Source organism: Megachile rotundata, chromosome 2 (assembly GCF_050947335.1).
Source record: "Megachile rotundata isolate GNS110a chromosome 2, iyMegRotu1, whole genome shotgun sequence".
Classification (NCBI taxonomy): Eukaryota; Metazoa; Arthropoda; class Insecta; order Hymenoptera; family Megachilidae; genus Megachile; species Megachile rotundata.
Genome location: NC_134984.1, coordinates 23304896 through 23321860, shown reverse-complemented (window position 1 = coordinate 23321860; position 16965 = coordinate 23304896). Strand labels below are relative to the sequence as shown.

The window sequence follows — 16965 nt, the reverse complement described above, 5'->3', positions numbered from 1 at the left end:
CAAACGATGCACAAACAAAACTCCTGCCTAGCCACACAAATAACGGGACAAAGAAAATGACGGTTTGGACCTCTCAGGCAAGAAGGAGGATAAAAAAAAGAAGCAAACAACACTGACTCGCAAAGTACCGATGAGTACCTGACGTATGAGTTGCAATGGGCGCAGAGGGGTAACCGTAATCCCGGTCCAGTAGCTTGATTGAGTATTCCCCGTCCACGTTTCGGTGCGCTGCTACCAGCGAAAGATCCGCTCTTCGAGCCGGCACCACCGAGACCACCGATTCCGGTACCTAGATCCGGGTGGGATGACAAATTTGGTGGGTCTACTAAACTCTGGGCAGTACTAGACGGGGAACAATGGATACCGTCCTGACAGTGATTCTGGGTCTCACATTGATTCCCGGTTCGACAGCGGGTGTTGATCGAACATTGACCACTCGTCTGACAACGAGTTTCGGTGGATCGGTAACATTGGGTTTTGCTACAAAAACTTTTGCTCTCGCAACAAGCCTGCGATTCTGTTTGAGCTTGGGGTTTGTACAACTGAACAGTAGGTGCGTTGCGACCGGTTTTAGCGGTGAGTCGCGCGAGCTGCCCACTCAAGTTAGTGCGAGGCTTGTGAATAGGTTCGAAAGAGCTTTTGCAAGGCGAGGGGGACGGGCTCTCGTACGGGAACGGGATCTGAGGGAAAGGAAGTTTCGACATCGACGGCGGTAGTCCAGGCTTGGTGCAGGGTGCCACGCAGACGGAACCGTCGCCGCAAGGCGCTACGCAGACCCCGGAGTCCGGGCATCCCGAAGGAATCTCGATCTCGCAGGCTGATTCTCGACCGCAGCGTCCTTCCGGCTGACCACAGCTTCCGGATTGCATGCCCGGGCAAGGAGACACGCAGACTCCCGAACGATCCGCCGTCGGGACGACGCAGACGCCCGACTGTTGGCAACAGGGTCTAGGCCCTTCGCAAGGTACCACCACGACACCCGCCTTGGTGCCCTGATCGGAGTGGGCTTTGCACGGTAACACCGTCAGCCCCGTGTCCGGGCATGGTTTGCACGGAGGAGCACCGTAGCTCACGTGACGCACTTCCGTCGAGCTGGTGTACACCGGTTGCGCACTGGAGCTCTTCTCTTTGTCGGACAAAGGGCACGGCAGAGTCAATTTGCAAGGACTCGTTCTGCCTATAGCGCACGAACCTTTCGACGAGTCTTCCGTGGACAACGATTTCTGCCGTGGTTCGGGCAGGGGCCTGGCCGGCACCCTTCTCTCGCACCTCTCGAAGTCTTCGGTAACCTCGAGCGATCTCTTCGTCAACGAGAGCTTCTGTTCGTTGGTTTCCTCGCTGGTCATGTATCGCTTCTCTTGGTATTGAGCGTGCACCGCGTCCGTGGGTTCTCTGCCCGGATCGTCGGTTCGTTTCTCGTCGAAGTCGACGGTCTTGCTAGCCGCGTACTCCGCCTTTCTATGCCCTTCGTCCGTGTCCTCCTCGACCTTGTAAGAGACGCTCTTCTTCGTCGGGAAGTGTATAGAGCTATGTTTCGCGGGAGGATCGTCCCTGATTCTCGGGGCATGGGCACGGGGCGTGTAGCAAGACGGAGGTTCCGGTGGTCCGTGAGCGGGCGACTTCGATCTTGCCGGGGTAGGCGTCGGTGTTCTACTCGGTACGTAGGTTTGACTCTCGACCGCGTCCCTCCTAGTGGCTACCAGGTATCTCTGATAAGAAGGTATGGTGTCGGGTTTCTTCAGAGTGGCAGTTATACCCTTGCTGCAGGGAGTTTGAGGACGAGACCTCACTGGCGACGCGGACCTGTCCCTCAGTTTGAAGTCTGGCGGCGGAGTCGGCAATGGCCGCGGAGTGCAGGGTTTAGGAGACGGTGGGATTTCTTTGGGTCTGGTTTCGCCGTAAAGGATACCGGCTGGTGGTGGGTATTTGCCTCCGTCCTGAAGACTGGGAGTCTGAGATCGACTGCCGACGTTCCTGTCGTCCGGACCAATTTCGCGACTGAGAGGAGTGTAAGGACGCTCCGGGGCGATCGTGAGCGCCTCCTGGAACGGCGAAATGGGTCGTATCGGCTCTGGCGGTGGTTTCGGTCGACATCTGTGATCCAAGTATATCGTCTCTTCCGTGAAAACTTCTCTGACGCTCGTAGAGGTGCTGACGGGAGTGAAAGGTCGATCAGGCGCCGTGGTCAAGGCGTTCACCATTTCGGACTTCCACTCTTTGGGAGTGGAGTTCTGAAGAGCAGAGTGCGGTATGGGTTTCGGACCAGAGTCAGTCTGCTTCACGAATTGCACTCGTTTCTTGTTCGTCTCCATTACTTCCTGTGCCGGTGGATATTTCGAACACACGCGTCGATCTTTGGGCGCTTGCTGATCTCTCAAACTTTGATGGACTTCTACCTGTTCTCTCAAGCTCTTCCTGCGTTCGTCCTCGATTTCTTTCCTTCTGACGCGTTCCTGGACCAACACCTCCTCCGTGATCTCCTCGTATGTCTCTTTGATCAGTTTCTTGCGTCCGGGCGTATCGCTTTCGGCTTCCGTCACTCTCTCCTCGCGGACCACGGTTCTTCCTAGCGGATGTTCTCTAACCTCCTCGACTTCTTCGTCGAAAGTTACGTGTTTGCTGCGTTCCTCTTCCTCCTGCCTCCTTCGTTCCTCCTCTTCGGCACGTCGTCGTCTTTGTTCTTCTTCTTCTCGTTTTCTCCTCTCTTCCTCTTCTTGCTTTCGTCTTTCCTCCTCTTCTTCCTCTCTCTTCCGCTCCTCTTCCTCCTGTTTGGCCTTCTCTACCAGCTGTTGAACGTCCACCGCCGAGGTGACCACTTCCGCGGACTCGACGACCGTCTTCTCTTCGGTATCTTCGACTTCTCTCTCGATGTGCGTGGCAGTCTTTCTCGAATAGGTCTCTTCGGTTTGCTCCGTTGTCTGCTCGACGGGCTCTTCTATCATCGGCGTGCTGGGTCGCGCGGGCGACGGAATCTTCTCGATGGTCTTCTCGAGCGTCATCTTCTTCTTAACGTGCATTCCGTCCACGTCTTCCTCGGAAATTTCCGTAACGAAATCGTGTTCGCCTCTGATTTTGCCATCGTCGTCGTCTTCGATCTCGTCGGCCGGTCTCAAGTCGGTCACCTCCTCGTCGACTTCTCTGATCTCTTCCTTGGTCTCCTGCTGCTTAACCGTGTGTTGAACCGGAAGCGGTGGTTTCTCGCAGACCGTTTGTTCCGTTCGACAGTATTCGGAGCGGTACGAACGATGTTCCTCCCGGAACGGTTGGTTCCTCTCGCAGATCTTTTCCCGTTGACAGATTTCCTTCTGATGGAACTTCTTGCAGACCTTCGGTGGTTCCGTTCCACCGTAACTTTGCTCGTACAGATTACTTCCGGTCGTCACAGTGGCTGTCCATGGTTTGGGCACTGGTTGAACGATTCTTGTAGGCGTCAACGATCTTCTGACGCTGTCGGTCGAGCTGGGCCTCGAGGTTACCTCGCTTCTAGACTGTCTGCCGGTGGTTTCCACCAGCTCCACTTTCCTGTAAGTGGGTCCTGGACAACTGACCCGATCCATCGGATCCTCGTCGAAACGGTAACACTGTCTGCTGACCCTTTCGACCTCGCGATCGGTGCTTTCGCTCCTCCTCCTCAACGCTCTTTCGCAAGCCTCGATGCAAGCCTTCTTCTCTTTCACCGCTTGCACGTTTCTTCTGTCGAGAACCGGATTTGGGTCGATGTACAAGGGACTAGCGGTGGGATACGTTATGTCCTCGATTGGCTTTGGCGGTGGCCAACAGAGGCTTTTGGCTTTGACGGAACTCGGACGGGTCTCGGTCTTTGTATCGACCAGCTCGTAATAATAGGACTTTTCGTGGGTCTCGGTGGTTTCTGGGATGTTTTTCATGGGAATTTCGAGGTTACGAAAGCGGGCAAACGGAAAACAGATTCGTGCACACGAAACATTCGGTACATGCGATTGGTACACAGAGGCGGTTGGGCAAGGTGTGTTAGAAAGAACGAAAAAAAAGAACAAAGAAATCAGCTGTGAGTAAGAAGCGCATTGAACAGCACGCGCTCGTGATTCTTTCATTTTTCGATCGATTATTCTTTTCAACGAGTAAACGAATCACGAGCACGTTCAGGGCGCTAAATAAAAAAGAAGCGCAACTTAAAATCAAAATGGTAGTTTCTGCGGCAAAACGAGGCACGCGCGAAAGCGAAAAAAGCAAAAAAGCTCGAAGCTGGAGTTATCGATCGGACGCGTTAATCGAGCGATAGGAGTGAGCAGTCGCGCTTGTTCGAATCGTTTGCCACTCTTTTATCACTTTTATCGCCGAACGATTTATGGGGTGGGTGGTCGATCGCTCGAAAAAGGGAACTCGAGTTCCTCTCGAAAGCGTAGCGAGGAAACACGGTTAACCACTTGCGTATCGTATTTCAGAGCGTTCGTAACCGATGCTGCAAAAGTATCAATTGTAATTAACGTCAGACACGATAGATCGAAATAAAAGAAACGAGTTAAGCATCCGAGCGCTTCGAGTCCATCCAAATATACGATATTCGAGAGACGCGACTCCGACGCAAAGGGGTTAATCGATGTTTCGACGAACGAGCGCGATATGAAGTGGAAAGAAAGGTACACGCATATCGAGAAGAGCTTGATCGGCTTAATTGGTCGCTTTATTTCGTAACTGCACTCGCATTTCTCCAAACACTTGTCGAGAAAATCATTCACGATTCACGACTTTCTCGATCTCGAAATCTCGCAGAGCCGCGTGAAAGCGGAATTCCGACGAAACGCGAGGCTTCGCGAAGACGACTCGCATTCGAGATTAAAGAAAAATCGTGAACGTCGATCGTATATGTATACATATGTACGTAATCATTTATAATCGCATGTATTTCGATTCGGATGTCAGCACGAACGACGACGATGAGGACGACGACGACGAAGACGACGACGGCGCAGCTGAGAGCTACCGACTCATGCGAATGTGAGGGAGAAGGGTCTGGGTTTCGGGTTGAAAGATGAACCGGCTGAAAAAAGATAAGAAAAGAAAAGAATTATGCCCGGGAACGAGGAGTATGAATGACTGAATTATTAAATGAATTTGATTTTCGATATTAATGCCTTCAGTTCTTCGAATCGTTTACTTCTACCAAGTTCATTGATAGTAACCCTTTCATCGTTACAAACTGCTATACCCGAGTGTTTTAGTCGTTCGAAAATTTACTCTCGTACGAAGGAGTGTTACGGTTACATTATCGTATGAGCAATAAGTTAGAAATTTCCAAATTTCTAAATAATGGAAAAGTTAAACAGACTGTAAAAACTAGGATGATGGAATTTTTTCATTCGGTACAGGAGAAATTTGAAATTATTAGAGGAGTCCGAAAGAGTTACGTATCGCGAACACGACGATATCAAAAAAAGAAAAATAAAGAAAACCTAAATAGATAGAAGAAATGAAAAGCCGCGAAATATTTTTATCAAAGTGCGTTCACTGTTACGCAACCGATCGAAGCAGACTTGACTCATTTATTCGCAATGCAGGTCTTGATTTAATCGTCCTGGTTTCGTTTCGATCAGTCTGCATCGTTGTTGGCTCCATAGGTTTACGGTCTAAGACAAATTTGCACTTACCGATCGGACAAAATGCTATTCGAATAAAACCCTAGGAAATCACGTGCGGTTGAGAATCCGAAGAAGGATATTACAACTTCCGTGATGGTTAATTTCCTAATCCGTGTTTAGTCTTTAGTAACCCGTGTTTTAGTCTTTAAGAACTAAGTAATAAGTTTTGATAGCAGTCAAAGGGTTAATGTGAAAATTCTTACTATCAAAACTCTCGAACCATCGAAGCGATGAATAATGAATGAAAAGCATCGTGAACATGATATGTCGCAGCTCTCAGAACTCGCCGTCGACGAGCGGATGAAAGCCAAGTTCAAAGGAGAGCTTGCAAACGATCGAAAGCGTTCTCGTTGTTAAACGCGAAATCGATCGTCATCGTCACGATTGATCGGATCATCTGGAACGCGAGAGACGAAGAGAGAACGAGAAAGAAAAAAAAATATATACATATGCGAGGACGCAAGCCAAATGGGGCGTATTAGCCAAAGCTAAGAAACTCGGTCAGCAGGTATTTGTTCGCGGTGTATTCGTTGTATCTTTGAAGGGCGTAATTTTTGGCTTTGGCAATCTCGTCGAGAGACCTATTTGCGACAATCGAAGACAAAAGCGAGGCCAAGGATAAAACAAACGGGTAACTGTACGCCGTTAGGATCAGAGATCGTTCCTTTCAGATTACGAACGAGAAAGTGAGTAGTTGCTCTTGTCATCGATAATTTATCGGTGCGACGTCGCGATTTCCGCTACTGTTTCCTGTTAACGTTCCTGCGGGCTTCGCATACTTCCCTTCGCGTGCCTGTCGTAATTATCCTCGGGATGTTCGCGTCGCGACGCGGAATTTCATGCACGATCCGACTCTACTTAGCGAGGTGTTTCGTACAATTATTATCGTATAAGAGAGAAAGAGCTTTCTTTTTTTGATGTCGAATAATTCTGGCTGGAATTACGTTATCCTCTTTTATTTATCGGATGCAAAGGATCTTAGCAAATTTCTACTTGCCATTCATATATTATATGATGTTATCGGTGTTGGAAAGCTAAATTAACTTTATCTGATTCTCAATAAAATTATGCGTAATGTCTAGAAATTTTCTTTTAATCGTGCCAACTAAAATATAAAAGCAAGAGATCGTGGATGAATCATGAATTTTTGTACGCCGTGAAGATAGTTGAAAATAATTGAATCAGCGTGAACGCTAAGCTGGAAACTTTATAAAAGTTCTTTTTATCCGAGCAACTTGATTCATGAGTTATCTCACCGCGATAATTTCGGTGAGAATTTATTTTTTTAAGTATAGGGCTTTAAATATATCAATTTAAAACCCGAAGAAATATTGCATAAACTGAAAATTATAATGACTCTTCGTGGGTCGTTGTTACTGATAAGTATGAATACTGGCACAACACACTGATATCGGTATGTGCTTTTAATCGCACCGATATCTTTCTCTTTCTCTCTTACATAAAAAATTTGACCGCGTTATCTAACGCTGTCGTAATTATATAATAATCAGGCTGCGAATATTTATGTATGTACACGCTTTGAACGCTGTATGCCCCTCTGTTACACGAATTTTTAAACTCTTACAAGTAATATTAAAAATAAAAGTTGTTCAAAGAAAAAAATAATAGAATATTGCAAATTTTTTCCGTGATTTGTCACGTTATGAATACATAAACATCCGCAGTTTAACACGTTTGCACCTATTATCTCGAACGTGCTAATAACGAACCGTAAATAAAAAGAGAAGTTTCGTCGAGCTATATTTTAACGAAAATTTTGTAGTTTTTCTCGCGATAAATGTGGAAAGAAAAGAAACTTACCAGTCACTGTTTGACTTTGTGGTCGTGGAAGAGTGCTGTTTCCTGAATTTGCTAGCGGTGGCGAGGACAAAGCACTGGATCCGCCGAAGGGCTTTGGACCGATTAGATTGTTAGACGTTGGCGCCTGCACGGATACAGAACATACTTTATTATTCCGCGTTCCATTTTCCTCCGCGAAGTAATGACATAATGACACAAACGAGTAAAAAAAACGATGCAAACAACAATGATCTCATAGAACGTGTTAGTAAGGCGTAATGACAAACGACACGACATATGCGATGCACTTTGCTACGTCTAATTATTAGTTTGGCAACTAAATCCACCATAGAGAAATCGCTATAAATATTTATGAGTTCGTAAATAGTGAAAGGGAAATCTATACGAGAACGAAAGAAAAAAGTAGGCCATTTGAATAATTCTGTAGAAGTAAAATTTAGTCGCCAATCTAATACGCAACGGGTGGAGAATTAGTGAGGAAAACGATACACTATCGTTGATTTTATTCTCCGCTGCCTTGACACCATGCTTCGCGCAGAATCTACTTATGCACCAACACTTTTCTCGAAGATTAAAAAAAAAAAGAAAAAAGAAATCGTTTCGATAACTGTTCTCACCGTACCGAATCACTGAATCAAATCTCAGGAGGGAATTCAAGCAGAGTCACACGGCGAGGGTCGTTAAAAAATAAAGTATTCTCTTGGTCGGCTGTTCTTTTAAGCACAACGTACTTGTCTGGAGAGCATAACTGGTGTTCAAAGCAGCGTGATTATCATCGGAACACTAACGGGTGTATGTACCTTACCGAGAGTAAGGTTTCGAGTGCGAGACGTTTAAGACGAGCCGCGTATGGGACATTACCTGGACTGATCGGAAACTGGGTGGTTCGATGGGCGAGGTGCCAAGGCGGGTGGGCTGTAATACATAAAACGACAGAACGATGTCACGTGGCGGTGGCCAATTAAAAAAAGAGGAAGAGAAGACCAATTAACACGCACACTCGTAATCGGGCCAAAACAAATTAGTCATCGCATCGAAATAATTTGAAGGATCATGATACGGTAATGTTATCGTTCGTTCGACGAAGAGGAAGTTTCGTTGATCGGAAGGACGAACAGGTCGAATATCATACCGATGACTATTAATTTGCCTTTCGAAATATCGTTCCTTCCTCTTCGTCGAATCCGCCTCGAGTTTCCTGTTTCTTTCTCTCTCTTCGATTCGATGATTAATCGCGACTGACTAAACTATTTTAGATCGTAATATTTCGAGTGTATTTTCAACGAAGACTAAAAATAACAGTTATTTTCGGAGGATGATTACAATGTCGGTTAAACGAGAAAGAATTTAACTCGGAAGATCGAGAAAGATAATTAACCCTTTGCACCCGACAATAATTCTTCTATTAATAATTCTTCCGTCTCGAATATTTCTCTTGTAAATATATAGACAGTCTATTGTCTATGACACAATTCTTTGTCGAATAGAACTCCGGGGAGTTTCGATAATCTTTTATAGAAAATTACTTTCGAGTACGAAGGATAATATCGTGAACAGGGAAACAAAAGGAATCGAAAGATCCGACAACGAAGTTACAGCGTAGCAAAAGATTCGCGGGTTTGCCAACCTCTGTGGAACCCGTTTGAATGGTGATCGTGCTCGTAAACGTTTTCGATTCCCAGTGACAGTTGCCGTTGCTGATGCATCCGTTCCTATTCAGGGACGATAGCTGACTATTCGGGTATCCGTAATCGGGGCTCGTACGATTGCAAGCCTGGAAAAGCGATTAGTGCCAAGCAAATACCACACGTGTTAATTTTAATCGAAAGTATCTTTCGAATCAAATTTATTCGATCGAGTAAAATTCTGTTAATATTTGAAACGCACGTTCAAACCGTTATAAAATATATCGAAGCGTACTAGAAGGCTTCAAACAAATTAAATTCGCGAAGCGATATCGAATGCAAAATATCGACCACTGCAAGCAGCGTTCAAGCAAACGAGAAAAACGTGTTTAATTGGACGTGGAATACTTACCGAGAACGGTAAAGGCGACGACGCGTGATTACTTAGAGGTGGAGACAGCGGTGCATTCGCGAGTGCAGCGGAAATGGTGCTCGCTGGAGCTTTTCCACCTCTGAAACGTGTCAATTTCTTTCAAACTTTATCGCGCAATTAACTGTCGGTATCCCTAACAGTTATACCGGCAATTTATTTTATTAATTTCTATATGAAAAGTAGGTTATTATTTATGAGAAAGAATACTTACGGTGGTATGGTAATTGGAACCATTCCGGAAGGCGCATTTTGCCTGGCGACTAGTTTCGCGTGAATATCGCAATATAATTTATTGTTGATATTGTAATAACCGACGTTCTTCAAGGAAGTGCCACAGGTAGAGCACTTGAAGCATTCTACGTGAAGATTCTTCTCCTTAATCCTGACGAAGACACCCCTGCGAAGGAGAAGAGTCAGTGAGCAGAGTAATTCTTTTTTCTCCGAGTTTTCGATATTCTAATGAACGCAGAAGGCTTTGTAGTCGGACGTGCCACGAGTTTTTCGTCCAGAGATACTCGAAGAAAAATAGGGGGCAGGGAGTTCGATACCTCGACGATGGAGGCTGGGAACACAAGGTATGTACTGTGTCTGTGTAATGTTGTTACGTGAAATGAATTTGAATAAGTAATGTAAGTGTTTCTAAAGAGGGCATCAAAATTCCTCGTAAATTGTGTAGTTTGAAAAAAGTCGCTTTCTAAGCAAAAAGAGTACGTGTCCACATAAAAAAAACGTACAAAAACACAAAAACATAGATAGAAAAAATGTTGAAAAAAGTAAAAAAATCACAACATCGAAAGCGTGATCTACGCATACCCCGATAAATACTGAAAGTGGTGAAAATGCGTTAGGAGTTGAAATTTGCGATAAGAATCGAAGAATGAGAAGAGAGAAGTAGAATTTCTATGAAGATGAATGATCGCCATGATTGGCCACACCTCGGTGGAACGATGAGAAACAGGAATCAAGGGACTCGTCCTTTCTTATAGAAGAAGCGATACGCTAACGACAGAGGCGACAGAGAGATAAAGGTAGTTGGTGCTTCCAGTCAAACAGTAGCGGCAAAACGTGCACATGTATACAAAAAAACATAAAGATCGTCACCGACAATCTCGGCTCGATGCCCAATCTACGTAACGATGAATGCGAAATATACGGTCTCTTGTCTCGTTTAAAAGCATTTTTCGGATGAAACACCATCGTACCAGTTTTACGTACTCCGAATCGGAAGCGATACGGAACGAGAATTACAAATTTTCTTGCATACGAAAATATTTCAAGATCTAGTTTCTGTAAATCTATCGATTCTTCGCGAAAAAAGAAGCCGATAAGCTTTTTACCATTTTCGAATCCAACCCTCCGTTATCGAGTTACGAGTGATCGAAGATCAGAATTGCCGACTTCCGGGCTGCACCGGAAGCGGCCCTCCTCAAACTTCGATCGGTCGTATCTCGAGAACGAAGCGTTAGATCGGAAAACGGAAAAGGACTTTTCGATTCGTTTCGAGGTAGAGTATCCATAGAAACGATCGGTAATGACGAATTTGCAATTTCGTTCCCAAGTAGACGCGTTACTTTTCTACGCAAGAGACACTTTAAAAAGAAGCGACATAGTTCATCGCGAAGCTAAAGGTTTCCCGTGAAGAGGATTTCACGTGAATAGTTACACGATCACACGGTCGCAGTTGCTACAAACGACGCTCGACGAGCCCGAGCAGGAAGAGGAGGACTGCTGACGTTGCGGTTGACGTCTCGACGAATATTCATCGGAATTGATATCCGGGCCAACGCCATGGAGGGCATGAAATAGAGGCGTGGGTGATCTCGGCGAAGTGGCCCTTCCGCCAACGGCGTGGCTCACCGACGAGTAAAACTCTGTTCTCGATGGTACTACGACATGGAAGTAGAGAAACCGTTCTGTGACTCGACCAATCCACGTCAAAACTGTTTAATAATCGTGAACAACAACGAACTATCCTCTGTGGAAACGTTCTCTGTCATCCTCCTATCGCGTTCGTGAATTTCCAACTCGTATCGTATCCTCTTTCCTCGATTCATCTTTTATTCGCTAATTACAAAATCTAAGATCAACTGTAATTACTTTTTACACCTGTGTGAACAATTTCACCGGGTTCTACATAAATTATCCACCGGTAGCATTCGAAAGCTAGTTTTCTTTATCGAGGATCCGATTCGTCGTTGGGAAATCAGAACATCGAAAAAGAGCGTATCCGTCGCTCTCGTTCGACGAAAGAGAATTATTCGTAGGGGTCGAACCTATTCGAATTAACGAACATCCTATTTTCCTTTTCGGTTTCCGGTGCCTGTGACGTTCTGAAAGAAAAAGAGTAACGACGACCGATAGACGAGACGCGTCTCGGCCGTTGAACTTACACGATGAGCCTCTCGCATTCGGCACAAATGTTCTGTCCAGGTGGAAGGCTCGATTGCGGCGTCGACGATGGCTGTTGCTTCGTTTCCGGTGCGGAGACTGGCCTCAGTCCTGCCAGGGCCGGGGACGACGGCGTAATCACGCCGCTCTGTGCAGTTGGCTCCGCTATTTCGCAAAGAAGTTATCGTACCGGCATGCAACAGGCTAAGAGCCAGCTGATCCAGTGGAAAAATCGCTGGAGAGACCTTCTTTCGATCGCTTTCAATTATTTGCAATTATCTTTTCTAATTTTAAAATATCTACCAGTCTAGGAAACACATGTTTAGAACTACCTCTCCAGAGATTTCTTTTCTTATCTTTTTCTTGTACGGAACAAACTATAAGTAGTTGCATATGGAATTTAAAGTTTGAAGCACTGATTACTAACCAGGTTCCGGTGTCTTTGGTTCTTTGTCCGCCTCTTGGACCATTTTGAACACTTCGCTGTTCTCGGCGTTGTAGTTCTTTTCGTTCTTTTTGAAGTTGACACTGCAAAAGACAGCGGTCCGTTATCGCGATCGAGAATCGGTAGATCGACGGTTTAATCGGCTCGGAACTTACCCGAGAACGCCTCCAGCCAGAACTTCCGCTTGCGCGGAGAGCGTTTCCGCGATCGTTTCTTCGCTGTAGATACCGACGGGGCTGTTGTACTGTTTGTTAACGATGGACTTGATCGAGCCATCTCCCGTTCCATTCAGCTGCAACGCGAATATTCACAATAACGTCGCGAACATCATATTTCAAGAACATGAAACGAGGTCGAAATTCCTCGATGCCTTTATATAATTGACACTAACGAATGGCTTTGGACTGAAATTATGACCGCTTCCGATGAGCGGTCCGTCTTGCTTCTTGGCTGCCAACGACGTCTTCGTAACCGGCGTAATGTTGCTAACCGACGACGTCGGCGATGGCGACGGAAGGGTTGAAGTTATCGGAGACACGTGTGGCTTCCAGGTACCGCCACCTCTGTCGACAACGGTAGTCAAATAAATTAACCTTTACTCGCTAGTCGTTTTCACTTTATATTTAACGCTTATACATTTCCCGTATTACTTAAAAACGGAAGCGGACTAGAAGCGGATCGAAAATAAACGAGAAGAGGCGGACTAAAAGCGGGCCATTATTATATCGTTGCGCGCCCTTTCTTATTCGCTGGATGTCGGCTTCTCGTCCACTTAATTTTCCTCGCGTTCGCGTCGTCTGACAGAGTAACGTTAAAACAGTGATCGTGCCTGTCGCTACCTCTGTACAGTGATCTCGAAATTGTTTCCAGCTCTCATGATAACATCCTGCGCGTCCTTGTGCCTCAGGTTGTACATCTCGGTGTTGTTCACCCTGATAACTGCATCGCCGGCCTTCAAACCAGCTGCTTCCGCCGGGGAGCCGCTATTAACCTGCAATATACAACATTTTACACGTCTGAGCTATCCGCTTCACAGATGCCTACTGTTAGAAACAGGACGCGCGATAAATTCCTCGGTTCGGATCTTATTATTCCGTCGCGTCTCGAAGCGACATCGAGCATTTACTCGTTTTCAAAGAGATCGAGATATACATTTTACAGGGGCGTTCCTTCGGGAAGGATATCGTCGATCGTGATTTACGCGACACTCGGTTCGATCGTTCTTCGAGCGCGACGAACGCTCGGCTATTAAGCAAATGAATTACCTCGCGTGATCAATGAGTCGCCTTAAATCATCATAATTTATCGCGTTACACCTCTGTTTTACTCGAGGTTAATTACGCTTTACGCGATCTCGTTCCATCGCAGAACTATCGTAAATCAATCGATAAAGCACGATAAACCTCGAATTGGCTACTGAATTTGCAATCTTCATTGGCGTAACTATAATAGGATTTTTCTTAAACGATTCGATAAACTGTCGAGTATCGACGATTCAGTCGAACTTGGTCCCTGCTCCTTTACGCCAATGCAGAATCGGTCGCGCGGCATAATTTTTGGATCCCAACGCGGTATAATTTAGACACGCCTCTCGTCAAATTAATTAGAAAATTAGTATACTCCGGAGGGCAAGTTGCGTGTACGGTTTCTCGAAAACCGTCGGGCGCTATTATTAATCGAAGCATGCGCCGAAACGCGAACTCGTGATGCCGAGAACGCGTGCGGGTTCGCGCGTGCACCGTGTACACGTTCATTCATCGCGGTTCCACGCGGTGGCACGGCAACAGCCAGCAGCAACGTGTTCCGCCGATATGTCGTATACCTTCGCAGCACTATGCACCTTGTGCTCGCCTGCAACATTCTATCTGTTCGTTCGGTTTTCTCGACCGCTACGTACAACCGAGCAACGTATACGTGTCCGTTCAGGGCCTATTTTTAAACCGGTCCGAGACTATTTTTAGAGAAGGCAGGCTTTCACGGTGCCCACCAAGCTTAACCCTGACTTACGTCCACGTCCTATGTTAGGACATTAAACAGAGAGCTTATGATACGAACCCTTGCTATTTTTTAACTCTGCTCAACATCCTCGTATCCACCGACTCGTTTCCTGACTTAGCGCGATATCGAGAAAGCGGATACCTGTTAATCGGACTAGGGGAAGCTACAAGATTTTATTTAGAAATTCGTCTAGCGATTATTTGCGGAACGCTCCCTAATGGAGAATAGTTACTTCTAAGTGGCTATCGAGTAGCTTTCGTTCTCCATTATGGCGGCCGCGTCGAAAGAAGATATAGGTTTAGGAAATCCGGGCCAATGAACTCGTCTGTAATGTTTACTTGTTGCTTGACAGACGCTTATTTTAAGCTTAATATTTCGAGAAAGCAGGTATCGCGGCCGATCTTAAAATCCAGTTGGCCCATGCTCGAATCTTTGCTCGAGAACTCGTGTCGCGACTACTCGCGGAACTCGACGCTTTGTTCCGAATAACAGCGTTGTTGATAATAACGCGCATCGTAAACGTATCCAACTATTACGGCAACAACGATGACGCAATTTCGTGATCCTATTTCTGGAGACAGACAGAGACGGGAATCGAATCGAAGCGCTCATCCTCTGGCCCCAATTTCGTCCCTGTGACGCGAGCCTCGAGTCCAGGAAGAGAGCCAGTCATCGATGATTAAAAAGCGTTTCTCGCTCGAGAGTAAATACATACGTGTCGTTCGGGGATTGACCTACATTTTGTTTGTACGTTGGAAAAATTATTCGAAGCTCCCCACGTCGGATCGAGGTCTCTTAACGAAAATAACTATAATAAATCACCCAACGTGTTTATAGAAAGAATTGGACCTGGTTCCCGATCGAACGTCCATTAATTTATACCGAGATTCTGACAGAATGTGGAAATAAATTACGTTAGTGATGCGTGATAACGGAACTTTTGTATCCAATATTTTCGGTCAATTTTTATGGAGTACCATAGATTACAACGCAAGCGTTGTAGCGCCACACGTGGTATAGCCACTCGTTATATGGCAATAACGATTAACGGCGTTAAACATCGAGCGAAACGTATTTAGTTAAAATTTTTCAGTGAAACGTGACAAATTGACGAGGCCACGCGTGCCTACGGTAGCCCACGTAGTCCAAGGTATTATTAATATAACGCCGCATCTAAAAATACGCAGCCGAAATACACCGGTGTGCGAAAGCTGCAAAGTAGATGCACTTGAATGCAGTCGAATCGAGAGGGAGAATAAGCCAAGGTGTACGAGGTACGCATTCCAATGGGCGGGTTATCAGAGACGGATCCATCCCACCGTTCCATGCTGGAATGCATCTTTGCTCTTTTTTTTCTTTCTCTCAGTTTGTGGACTTAAGGCTCGTTCATAAGGCGCTGGTGCGATACTCGTCGAAAAACGTGGTGGACAAGAGGCAAAAGGGAGAGAGAGAGAGAGCTACGGTCAGTGACACCGGTCTCAATCGGACCAAATGAAAGGGAACGTGTTCGATGGAAATAAGTCACCGATACTTTCGCGTCTTCGACAACGTTCCTGTTTCCACGGCATCGACTTGACGTCGTTGTAAATTTTATTACCGGCAAGTGGAAGATTAATGGTCGCTCGAACGGAACGAGTTACACGAGCCCGCTGAAAAGTTCGACACAAACTTGCTATTAATGTTGCTACCGATCCGAAATGCGAGCATCGATCGACGATAATAAACTGCACACGGTTTTCCTTCGCTAAGCTTGTTTACACGAATACAGGAAATTTCTTAATCTCCGTCTCGCCAGATCTTAGAGCCCCGAGTTCGAGACTTTTCGGATCGATCCTCGATATCTACAGGAAAGAGACTCGACCGAGCCCTGTTGCGCTAATTTCGGATAATTATCTCTGTAAATAACAACCGATAGCACGGATATGGCACCTCGAAGACATTCGCGATTACGATACAGCAAAATCGACGGTAGCCGTTGTTGTCCTAAGGTGGAGCAGAGGAAATAGAGAGTGACGTCAGGACGAAATTATTGGCCTACGTTCGACCTGGTCTTATCTTTTCAAACAAACTCTGTACATGTTACTGTTGGTCGAGATGTAACAAGAACGCGCGTGTGTATACACGCACGTTCGTATCGTTCGCGTGTAACCGAGTCGTAAACCTCCTTCTACGGAAGGCTGCATATCGATGACGTCCATGCCTCCTCCGGACCTCGACTGGAGGCTCGACAATTTTTTCCCAAACGTATCCATACATTTGCAACAGAATTTACATTTTTTCCTCTTATAATTATTCCGGAGGAGATGAAAGGATCTTGTTCGAAGTAGCGTGGGTTTAGATCGCTATTTGTTACTCGGAGAAGATATTTTGAGGACCAACAATGATCGTTTGTTCGATCGTGATCGGAACAGAGAGTACATGGTTTCTGGAGAAGAAAATGAGTAAATCGAGAGCAGATGCGTAAAGGTAGACTTTGTTGTTGGAAATACGCATGATTAGGTCCGATGACACGCACCGGAAGGATGTCGTCACGAACCACAAAGAACCTCCTTGTCCAATCGACTAAAATTATTCGAATAGCTATTAAGTCGTTCCAAAAGTTTGTGGCGACATACGCATTCTTCGAACTCGGTAATA

At 45.9% G+C, this 16965-nt stretch overlaps 1 protein-coding gene across 4 annotated transcripts in view; it reads right to left on the bottom strand.

Moving 5' to 3' along the window:
• LOC100874905 (Z band alternatively spliced PDZ-motif protein 52) overlaps positions 1 to 16965 on the bottom strand; it is a 29903-nt gene that overhangs the window by 3122 nt on the left and 9816 nt on the right. Inside the window, exons 2-12 of one of the 4 annotated variants that reach the window (XM_076542295.1) lie at positions 13170 to 13321; positions 12722 to 12893; positions 12486 to 12622; positions 12313 to 12413; positions 11161 to 11383; positions 9709 to 9894; positions 9477 to 9576; positions 9067 to 9213; positions 8301 to 8354; positions 7440 to 7563; positions 139 to 3871 (exon numbers count right to left, since the gene is read on the bottom strand). In XM_076542295.1, coding sequence (XP_076398410.1) covers positions 139 to 3871; positions 7440 to 7563; positions 8301 to 8354; positions 9067 to 9213; positions 9477 to 9576; positions 9709 to 9894; positions 11161 to 11383; positions 12313 to 12413; positions 12486 to 12622; positions 12722 to 12893; positions 13170 to 13321 — 5129 coding nt within the window. The remainder of the gene's footprint in view (positions 1 to 138; positions 3872 to 7439; positions 7564 to 8300; positions 8355 to 9066; positions 9214 to 9476; positions 9577 to 9708; positions 9895 to 11160; positions 11384 to 12312; positions 12414 to 12485; positions 12623 to 12721; positions 12894 to 13169; positions 13322 to 16965) is intronic. The other 3 variants (XM_012293862.2, XM_012293863.2, XM_012293866.2) reach the window with 3 other exon arrangements.